We start from the raw sequence: 12,428 nt of genomic DNA on the forward strand, positions 1-12,428 counted from the left end.
GTTGAGATGGTATACATGGTTGTAGAGTAATGTACAACTCGATACAGTTGTTGCCTGAATGTTCATGACTAACAAACATGTATTCAACATGTTCATCGTCTCGTACCTTAAGGGGGAAAAACTTGCATTGACCATTCTCAAAAAATATTGGATTTTGATATGTGATCTTTGACACAATACCCGATCCTATAAAGGATTGTATTCTTTTTTCAAATGCAAAAAGGTTGCATTTCTCTTGATCATGATTCTAATGGTATCAGTGTTTCAAAAACAAAAACCATGAAGCTTAGACTCGAAAGTTTCACCGTTGCAGTGAACGTTGACACTGTATAATGATGAAGATGACATTGTGGAGATGATGTGTCAACCATGCAAGCTATCAAGAAGTGACTCTTCAGCATGCAGGAGACAAGACAGCCACGTGTCGGACATGTAAGATAGTCAGAGATAATGTGTCAACCATGCAAGCCATCAACAAGTGACTTGTTCAGCATGCAGGAGACAAGACAGCCACGTGCCAGACATGCAGATGGTGTCTCCAAATGGATTGGCGCCTCCACTTAATCCTTGTACATGGTCGCCAATTCAAGTGGAGACACCATGAATTCAGACCTCGAAACCAAGCATTCAGACCTAGCCTTGCATGCATGTCCCTATGGAGGCACCAATTTGAATGGCGACCCCTCTTAAGGATTATACATGGTCGCCAATTCATATGGAGACACCATGCAAACACAAATTTTTATGCTCCCATCCATTTGCCTATAAATACATCCACTCCTTCAACACTTCTTCCACACCATCACTCTCACTACTTCCTCTACAATACTTTTTTTACAATTTCATCTTTAACAACATCTTCTAGTTTCATCTACACCAACTCCCCAACAATATGTCTTTACTCACAATGGGCGAAGCACATAGAGGAACTGTTGCAAACATCGCAACATATGTAAGTTTTTTCTTTTGTTAACTTTTTATCTTTCATCTTCACCAACCCCATTTTATTTTGACATACCAACTTAGTCAAGTGTTTTATTCTTTCTATTATAGGGTGTATCAAGGTTTCGAACTCGGGTCCACGAATATGTCCATATGGACCCGATGATCCAACCTTATGTTGAACTCGCCGGTTTTGGTCATATTAGCAAGATTATGTCTTGGTCTATAGATAACAAGTTCATTCTAGCCTTATGCGAAAGATGGAGGCCAGAGACACACACATTTTGGTTCCCAACCGGTGAGTGTACCGTGACGTTAGAAGACGTCTACATGCTTTTAGGACTACCAATTGAAGGCAAAGCTGTTAATAGTAAGACCAACTATGCAAATTCAATTTGCATGGAGCTTTTAGACACTGATTTGTTAGATGATAATGCTAGAGGTCAAGGTATACTACTCTCACGCCTAAAGTCATATTATAATAGTTTATACTTAGATGAGCATTCTACCGAAGATGCTCGAATAATAAAAACTAGGTGTTACATTATGTTGTTAATAGGATCCTTTTTATTTCCTGAAGGTAGTGGTTCTAGCATGCATATTATGTACTTACCTCTACTTAGACATGTAGATAGAATAGGAAGTTACAGTTGGGGATCTGCTTGTCTAGCCTATCTCTATAGCTCGTTGTGCAAAAACTCCCACAAAGACACATCTACATTTTCTGGATGTGCTGTTTTGCTACAAGCATGGGGTTGGTCGAGACTACCATCTCTAGCACCGGTCAATAACAACCCTTTCACTTTTCCATATGCACAAAAGTAAGTTGTTTAAATTGTTATATCTTTACTTACTTCCTTAAAGTTTATTACCTCAAACTAATTTTTTTAACTTTTTGGTGTAGATGGTCGGCATGTGGTATGAGTTACAACATATGTCCGAGACACTATATTACTCAGTATCGCAACCTGTTGGATCACCTTCGACTGACAGACGTAAGCAAAATAACTTAATTATTTCGTTATATTATGTTAACTTTTTCTACATTCATTATAATCCTGTCTTCTTTAACATTTCAGTTCATTTGGCGTCCATACCTTAATCTGGATCATGAGGTCAACGCTGAAGACGCAACCGTATGGACAGCATGCACACCGATAATACGGTTCACAACTGTGGAGATGCACAACACCGATCGTGTGAAGCTGCAGTTCGGTATGGTCTAGAATATCCCAGATCCCCCAACTAACCTAGGAGAATGGCATATGCGTAAAGTGAACGACCAATAGAATTTAACCCTTGGCAAAACTTCGCAAGATCGGAGTGTCGCAAGTGGAAGCACCGTCATGACCATGTCTTAACTGACGCAGTCATGCCAAATGAGGTAAAACCAAGTCGTACTTATATGGCTTGGTACATATCAGTTGGTTTTCAATTCATCGCCGAAGATATGTACCTCTACGACCCACGCCAGGCAAGTTACACACAAGAAGGATCAACATCTAACCCCCAACAACATTCTCAGCCCGGTTACTCACAACCCCCTATCCGTCAAATTTTCCGTTCCACAAACACACAAACATACAACCAAAACATGTCATTCACCCAACCCCAATACCAAGAACATACCCCATACCACCACCAACAATTTGACCATCAACCTCAGACCGAACATCGCTTCGCACCCACACCATCACCCTACCAAAGTCGCCTTAGCCAAAACACTAACCGCCCCTCCTCCTACCGTAGCCAAGAAGCCCAAACATCACAAAACCAAAACATCCAACAACCCTATCTCTACCAAACACCCCAACAACCTTTCCAACCTTTCCTAGACGCATCATTCACACCCACGTCTCCCTTCAACCGTCCCGGTCGCCCATCCATGAGTCAACCACATCCCAACTTCTCTGGCATGGGTCATGAGCTCAGCTACGGCGGTACACCATCATTGCATACTGAAGACTATGCTGAGTTGTCTGAATACCTCAGCGGACCTTCTCCTGTAGTTGGTAGTGACGCTCCTGGCCCCTCAGATGAAGAAACACCGGTGCAGAATCGTCAACGTGGGTTAGGGCCAAGGGTTAGGGTAGTTAGGGGATGTGGGACCGGAGGTCGGTTAGGTGATCCCGGTCATCACCATTAGGTTTCTTTGTGTAAACTCCAAACTTTATTAATATCAAGTCGTATTATATAAAATTTATCTTTGTGTAAACTCCAAACTTTAGGTTTCTTTGTGTAAACTCCATTTTGGCAAAATTCACATACACATGTTTTGACTAAAACCCTAATTTTTGGTCAACTTCCCAAGGACCTAACTCACTTATTTTTTATTCTTTTGAGGTGGGACCAAGTGCATTGGAAAGTTTGAGATGTCTACTTCAATTGTTATGTTGGACAAAATTTCATAATTCTAAAAGAAACACATGTGATAATACAAAACATTATAGGTCACATAATAGTTGAAATGTGAAAAAGTCCAACTTCAAGTGCCCATAACTTTCTCATACAAAATCCAAATGATGAAAAATTTAAGTCCAAATTCATTGTCTTGAAACTATATACAACTTTTATGTTGAAGGTTTTGTCATTTGAGGCTTTTATCATTCAAACATAAGGGTTTGAAGTTGGTCCATTTTGGCAAAATTCACATACACATGTTTTGACTAAAACCCTAATTTTGGGTCAACTTCCCAAGGACCTAAATCCTTCATTTTTTATAATTTTGAGGTGGGACCAAGTTCATTGGAAGATTTGAGATGTCTACTTTAATTGTTATGTTGGACAAAATTTCATAATTCTAAAAGAAACACATGTGATAATACAAAATATTATAGGTCAGATAACAGTTGAAATGTGAAAAAGTCCAACTTCAAGTGCCCATAACTTTCTCATAAAAAATCCAAATGATGCAAAATTTATGTCCAAATTCATTGGTTTGAAAATATCTACAACTTTCATGTTGGAGGGTTTGTCATTTGAGGCTTTTATGAAGGAGTCGCCAATTGAATTGGAGACTCCTCTTAAAATCTACACATAGGCGCCAATTGGATTAGCTAGGGCACCTGTCCTAGCCAATCCAATTGGCGCCTCCATTCAAGTTTTAAGAGGAGTCGCCAATTCAATTGGAGACTCCTCCTAAAAGTGGGGTATTTTGGGAATTTATTTGAAACCAGAGGTATTTTGGGAATTTTCTTGAAAAACTGGGTTATTTGGGTAAAAAAACCACTTCTCTAACATATCAATTATTGTAATTAACTGACAATGTAAAATATCTTTACACTGTCTGCATTTCAATTAAATCCTAATAAATAATAGTAATAATTTGATAAATACATTATTCTCTTTTATTTATTATATTTTTTAATATCTATGAAATGATCAATTGTGACAATTATTCTAGGAGAGAGAATAATATTATTTTTTTAATATATTTTTATCTAAGAATAAATGAAAGAGATGATATTCTAGATTTAAATTCAATATACATTTGCAATTGTAATTCTTAATAATTGTAAAAATAGTTATCTTGATTTATAATAATGATCCAAAAAATGAGTAGTAAATTCAATAGAGGTTTGAATTTAATTGAACCTTCAACCGATCAAATTGTATAATTCAATGGCATGTTAGTTTTTATTTTATTTTATTTTAAAATAATTAATATTAAAATATCGATAACTTACAATTTATTAATATAATATTTTTAATTTAAATTTAAATGAGAGTAATATTTTAAAATTCAGACAGGTCATAAATCCAATTAAATTATTGGATAACTGAATTATTGATTGAACCAGTAAATTATTAGTATAATTCAATTTATATAAATCAAAGTTAAAAATACTTATGAAAAAAAAAAATCAACATAAACTTCATAATTACAAAAGCCACGGGACAAGAAATCTATAAATAGAATCGTTGTCCAGAATGTAGAAATTTTGTCTTTAAATTGTCTATTAATTTGCATAATGTAGAAATTTTGTCTTTAAATTGTGTATTAATTTGATTTAAAGTTTATTATTTATTTATTTATTTATTTAACATAAACATTTCATTTCCGATTTTTTAACATGTGTAACCCATTATAAAAACTAAAATAAAATTCTATAAAATTATTTTTAAATAAGTTAAATAACAATTTTATATCAAATTTCACTTTCCAAACATAACAAATTTCAAATATTTTTAAAAATAAAAATATAATACAATTATAAAAAAAAAGTTTTAATCTTAGTAAAAAAAATTAAATAAGTTATAATAATATATATTTCAAAAAAATTAAATGTGAGGAACATTATTTTTGTTTCTTTCAATTTTTATTTTTATTTTACTCTTCAATGAAAATGAAATGAAAATGAGTTCATCTTGACAAATTAAAAAACATAAAAAGTCAACTAATCATTAAGAAAATCAACTAGTTTATTTAAAAACCCATCAATATGTTGGTATATTGATCTCAAATACATAGTTGTTATTTTAAAATATAGAGATCCAGACAACTTGACTACTATTACATAGATGTATAAAACAAGATATACATATAAGACGAGGAGGAGAGGTAGGTCTATTGTATGAAATGTAATCTTTGTTGGGTTTTATTCATGAAGATAAATATATGTACTGGACCAGAAAGAGGGGCGCTTCAAATGTTGTTGTTGATATCTTTTGGAAGTATCATGATTCGGTGAAGTTGTTGAACATATTTCATTTGGTGTTATTTTTTACTGTACATACAAATCCAATAGGTGTTGCATGCTCCAATTACTTCTATTTTCATTTATTTGATTATGGGTTGGAAGTTGTTGATTATTTATTGTACATACAAAACAAACAGATACTGGCTACCACTACTTGAGATTGTAATGCAACATCCACGAAGTTGACATTTTCGATTGAATTTTCCTATATGAAACATGAAAGGGAGAAAAACTTCACATGAGCATTAGAGAAGCTAAAAGAGTTGTTTTCATCCGAGAAGTTGCTACGAAGGTTTTGGTTACGGATTGTGAACTGACGTTGATGAATGTTATAGAAGTTGTGTTTCCAAATTTAACTCATTTGTTGTTTCTTTTTCATATATTCAAAAAAATGTACGTGTGAAGTGGAAGAAATATGTTGAATCACATAGGCATGAGCATGTTATGGATCTATGGAACAACATCAGATATTCGAATAGGGAGATTGAGTATTTGGTACACCTGAAGCATTTTGAGATTGTATGTGAAGATATTCCTAAATTTATTTAGTATGCGCATGAAACTTGGTTGACATCCTATAAAGAAATATTCGTTACTACTTGGACTAATATAGTCACTCATTTATGGAACACAATGATGAACAGGTACATCAATGTGATTTTGAATATGGGTACATTACTAATTACTCCCTCAGTCTCAAGATAAAAGTCTTTTAAGGTGGTTGCACATAGGTTAAAGAAAAGTAATGATTAAATAATTAAATGTAACAATTTTATAAAACTTCCCTTAATTATTATTGATTGTCATAAAAATATAGTATGATGTAATATTTTAAAAGTAGTGTAGACAATATTTATTAGGGGTAGAGTTGGTAAAAGTTAATTAATGTTGCATTGAAAACGTAAAAATATTCTTATTTTGGGACAATTTTTTTTTACTAAAAAAACTCTTATTTTGGGACAAATGGAGTATCAAATAATGACATCCATTTTCTATTTTTGTTTTTTAGGATTGAATCTTCTCATTGGAGACTCAAAAACATGTAGACTACAAGCCGATGAGATTTATGCAGAAGTTGGGATGTTGTGAACACCATATTAAAATTGCAATTAGGTTCAGTTAGAGTATCATTTCAGAAAAGTGTTGTTAACATTGAGCATCATGTAATACTCTATTTTACTCGAGATTGCAGATTTTATTTCAAGACAGTTATACAACACATTGAAAATAAGCTAGAAAGGGTACAAATTTGTTGGTTCTAACAAAGCTGCTTGTGGTTGCTTCATTATAAGAACACATGGGTACCTTGTGTTTGTGAACTTGCAAGTCTTCAAATACAAGGTGAGCCTATTCCGATAGAATTGATTCATGTGTTTTGGAAGAAATTATTCATTGAAGAGCATGAGGTCACTGAAGAAGATAGTGAAACACAATTTGATTTAGAAAAAGAGTGTGAAGAGTTGAAGAGATATTTCAGTATACTGAATATTGTAAGTCAGAGGATGATGAAAAAAATTCAAAAACTAACATATTTATCCACAACTTCCATGTGTCTACCATCAGTGAAAGTCAACCATGTAGACAATCTTCAAAGCTATAATACATGTCTCGGTTTCCTATTTTCTTACACTAATACATTGATGACATTGTTGATATGGGTAAAGGTGAAAATCGTGGTTTCCGTGTTATTGCATGTTTACTTGGATAGACAGAGAGTTTTGGTCTTTGATTCAGACGTAATTAGATCCTGAAATTTATCAACGCCATCAATATGTTCTATGACATGGTATTGGAATTTAAGAGTGTGTTGCGGGTAGCTAGCTTAAGTGTGCATAGTCGTAAGAAGTGGATGATGATTCCTAATAAGAGTTATCATATTGCTTCTAGATACAGTGTCACATCGGTCTCATTTTTTATGAATCTTAACATCGCATTCTTCTCATTAGTGATAGCTTTATGTATAGCTTCGAGTAAACACAAAATTATTACAAATGGTTTTATTGACAACATTCATTGGATTCAGGTGAAGTTGAAACACAATTGTCCTTTGCCTTCCGTCACGGACCTATGGAGACAAAACTATAATGAGGATGCAAGAGCATGAGAATCAACATATGCAGAACATATTAGGCGCATGAAAGAACAAGATAGGAAGTCAACATAATTTGTTTGTATTGATATTGTATAACTTTTTGTAATATATATATATATATATATATATATATATATATATATATATATATATATATATATATATATTTATCACATATAATTTGTTAAAAATCTCAAAAAGTTATATTTTTTCTAAATTCACTATTGCCTACATATTTTTCAAAATTTCCGAAAAATTTGGCTTGCACCAGATTTTTAAGATATCAGTTTTTTTCAAAATATTCGGTATTCTTGCACGGATTTCTTCAAAATTCCAGTTTATATGCATCGAATTTTTCAAAAAAAACAAGCATTTCGTCCAAAATTTTGTAGATTCTCATTATTTTTTATTGGCAATTTCAAAAATGTCTGATAATTCTTCATAATTTTGCAAAATATTCTATATATTTTCAAAAAAAAATGATATTTCTTTATCCAAACGGAAAAATTGGCAAAAAATACAGTACTACAACGAAAGTTCCGATAATTGCATAAACTTTCCAAAGATCCGAAAATTTTAAGTGAGGGCATAACTATAATTGTGGCCCTCGTGTGAGGGTGTCCGGTCAAATTGGGGTGGCAGACTAAAATCTCTTTGATTCCCAATCTAACTAAACAATTCGGGCCAAATTTTAAAACTAATCCAGATTTTAAAAAGGATAATTTTCTAAAATAAAAAATGCCCCTCAAATTCCAAATATACATCTTCAAACACATCTCATGCACACACACACTCTTTTTTTTTTAGTCACGCCCCAATTCTATGACTTAATTTATTTCTAGAATTCATTTCGGAAATGTCTTCGAAAATACATTTCCGAAACTCACAAAAAAAAAAAAACTAAAATATTTAGTATCAACTATGAATGAGATAACTATCGATAAAAGAAGTTGTTTGGACAATGATTTGTCAATGATATCGTAGGTTAGATTCATATAAGCTAAATGTGATGAAAAATGCATCAAACAAAAGTATTATTTGAATTCTTAAAAGAACAAAGAAGAGATACTCAACAATAAATGCTTGGGGTTTGAAAATGTTTTCTAAATTTCTATTTCTAAAATAATTTAAATAATAAAATTGAGATGTGACCAAATGAATTATGTAACGTCCCATAAAAAATTAAGATGTGAACAAATGAGGTATGTAACGTTTTTTACAAATCTCAAGATATTTTTTACTTTTCACAAAATGTTTTAATAAACCAAATGATACGTTAAGAAATCCCCTTAAAAAAAACTAGATGAAAGTCTGTAAGACTAGAGGTCTAGTATTATATTCTTAAAGTTTCCTTATAAAGAGTAATTGCATAAACTAATTATGGATCAGTTTAACGACATATTTTAAATTAGTAGTTTATGTTTTATACTCATATGTTATAAAGAAAATCTGTTTGGAAACGTCATTTTTTCACAAAACTTATAACTTATTTTAACGGACTCAAGCTTTCTCTTATAAACTAATTCAAACTTATATAGAGTATTATTTTTCTTTCAACTTTACCTTTACTCTCTTGATTGAAAAATATTAAATATCAATTAAACATTTCTTTTTAAATCATTTCACAGTTATAAGTTAGTTCAACTTTAAATAGTAAGTAGAATGACTAATAAAGAAGAAATAGTTTTTTACTCCAATTGTAAGAATAAAACAAAAATATATAACTTGAGATCTGAATTGCATTCCCCAACTTCAACAGCAAAAGTACATGATAAATTTCAGAATACCAACTTAATAATGCAGTAATATTATATCTAACAATGAAATAAGCAAAACTTGATAACATTATTTCCCTATAAAATTTTCTATGCTTTCTACTCAAATGAACTGAAATAAAATAACATATAGATTCAACATTTTCAAGACTCCTCCTCATGATAGATAGAAACTGTTCTCTGTAGAGCTTAAGTCCTCAATCCAACTTCACTGAAGTGAACAAGTAGTACACAAACCAGAATGAAGAGAGGAATCCAACTGTGCCTGTCACCAACATGATTGCTAGAACCATGAAGAGTGAGTATCCCAAGTAAAGCGTTGCGGAAACAGGTCCGCTCAGATTCTTGAGATCGAATACGAGATAGTTTATGGAATACAAAAAGATGTACAATGCAACGGAACCGGAGGCAAAGAATGATTTCCACCACCATCTCCAATCCTCCACGCAGAGGTGCATGTATGTTAGAACAAGTGATACCTCGGCACAGACCACCACGAGTAGGATCAAAACAATGAAGAGAAACCCGAAAACGTAGTACACACGGCCCATCCAAATGCTGGACATGATAAAGAAGAGCTCAATGAAGAGGGTTCCAAAGGGAAGGGTGCCAGCGCCTAGAACTAAAAGCCATGACGGATACCGTTGTTGAGGAATTTCTCTAGGGATTTGGTTGGTTCTAACGGGATATTCAAGGTGGGGTGCTTTTGCTCCGAAGTAACCACCAACAAGTGTAAGTGGAACAGAAATGCAGAACCAAAGCAAAAGTAATATAACAAAGAGTGAAAATGGAATGGCTCCGGTACTGTGGCTTCCCCATAATAGGAAGTTTAAGATTGTGAGGATCAAAAAGGCAATACCAGGGAAGAAACAGGCAGCTTTCCATGCAACTGAAATCCAACCCTTTTGGTCGCCGCTTCCGAGTGTTCTCCATAGTCGAACTGCAACATAACCAGCAGCAATACCAAGTATCATGTAGAAAAACAGCATACCTGTGATAAGTGTTCCGCGAGAGGCCGGTGACATGAATCCAAGTGCAGCAAACAATATTGTCACAATAGCCATCCCTAAAATCTGAACTCCATCACCAACCATTATACACAACAGAGCAGGATTCGATGGAGCACGGAAAACATCCCCCACAACAAGCTTCCAACCAGATAACTCCTCGTTCATCTGTGCTTGAGCTTCCTTATCAAGCTCCTCATAACTAGCCAGATCCCTCCTAACGGTTCTCAAGAAGATAACAAGAACAATACCAGCAAGAAAAGTGATCACCATCAACGAATTGAGGATCGAAAACCAATGGACTTTGGCTCCCTCCATCTTCAAATAAGCATCCCATCTAGATGGCCACTTGATATCACTCTCCTCAAAGGTTACCTCATAGGTAAACGCAACCGACTGGCCTTCTTTAATAGGCATCGCCACAGTAGACGGATCGCATTTGATAGGTGCCGGGTATTTTTCATGCATCTTCAAGTTTTTAGCCGAATTAGCATTATGCAAAACGCTACAAGGTACAACCTCAAACCCAACAACCATATAACCCGGCTTATCAGACCCCTCCTTACCAATAGGAGGAATCATCTCCGCCGCATCACCGGTTCCCATAACACGAGCCACATTAGTCTCCTCATATTTATGAACAAGAACATTAAACCTAAGATGGTTAAACAGATAATACACATCCTGAATCTTAATCCCAACAGGGTACCCAGTCCATCTCAAAAAGTACTCATCTTTCTTCGTAAACCTAATAGCCGGCAAATTATCAAGTATAAGATTAACCTGATACATCTCATCAATCCTCTCTTTCAAGATCTTGAACTGATCTCCAGACAACTTATCAACTTGACACAAAAAAACCTCAGACTCATTGGTATACATCTTAAACCTATACGGCGAATTCTCGATCCGATCCCCCATAAGGAGTTCACCGAGATTCTCAGCACTATCCTTAACACCACCTTGAGGCTTGCAAAACGGTAAACTGTAATAACTAAATGGCATCTCAGTACCAATTGAAGTAAGAGAATTCACCTTCACTGACAACTCATCCCCAACAGCATAATTGTGAGGGTAACTACCCGGAAGATAGAAGCCAAACCCTGATTGAAATACTAGACAGAAAACCAAGACCCACAATCTGAATTTGTGAAAAGACTCCATTTTTGAACAATTTGAGTCAGATCTGAAAGACCCAGATAAGAAAAACGTCAACAAAACAATAGAAGGTTAAAAATTGAAGGATAATCGCTAACTAGTTACTCAGTTGAAGGGATAAAGAATGCAATGCGAAAGCGTAAATGTATAAGAAGAGATGTGAATTTGAGTTACCTTTTTCAGATCTGAGTAGAAATTGAGATTTAGAGCATAAGACGGAGAATCTTGGAGGAATGGAAATGTAGACGGAACGATGTCGTGCAGGCACCGACGTTGAAGCGTGGAACTCACTGCACATTTATATGCTTGCTACACTTTCTCGTTTTGTTTTTATCATGAGATTCATAAGTGTTCTTTTCTCGAATCACTAAATGACTATTCTACCCTTCTATTTATTTGCTTTTTGTCTCACGTAATCGTCGCTTGAAGAATTTTTTTTCAAAAAACAAACATTTTCAAATTAAATACGAAAATAACTATTTTTCCAAAAAAAAACCAAAATAATCAACTTTGGTGAGGATGCGCCGGGGCAGTTGGCGCACACCCAAAAAAATAAATGAAGAGACGCCAGTATGTGTGGCGCCTGCATGGCCCTCCAAAAGGAGGCGCCAGAGGCAAGGGCGCCTGCATGGCCCGGGCGCCTGTGTGCGTGTGCAAGGCGCCAATTTTTGTGGCGCCTGTGTGTGTACTGCTTGTGGCGCATGTGTGATGTGGGTGCCAATTCACCTTCCGTCTCTATAAATACCATCCTTTT

At 34.5% G+C, this 12,428-nt stretch overlaps 1 protein-coding gene across 1 annotated transcript; it reads right to left on the reverse strand.

Annotated features, from left to right (window-relative positions):
* Window positions 1-9,451: 9,451 nt before the first annotated feature.
* On the reverse strand, window positions 9,452-12,029 carry LOC127073441 (transmembrane 9 superfamily member 11). The gene is made up of 2 exons (XM_051014589.1): window positions 11,849-12,029; window positions 9,452-11,702 (listed from the first exon to the last, which is right to left on the reverse strand). Exon 2 carries the CDS (start codon window positions 11,678-11,680, stop codon window positions 9,707-9,709), a length of 1,974 nt encoding a protein of 657 aa, XP_050870546.1. The 5' UTR covers window positions 11,681-11,702; window positions 11,849-12,029; the 3' UTR covers window positions 9,452-9,706.
* Between the last annotated feature and the right edge of the window lie 399 nt (window positions 12,030-12,428).

This window comes from Lathyrus oleraceus, chromosome 4 (genome assembly GCF_024323335.1).
Source record: "Lathyrus oleraceus cultivar Zhongwan6 chromosome 4, CAAS_Psat_ZW6_1.0, whole genome shotgun sequence".
Lineage (NCBI taxonomy): Eukaryota > Viridiplantae > Streptophyta > Magnoliopsida > Fabales > Fabaceae > Lathyrus > Lathyrus oleraceus.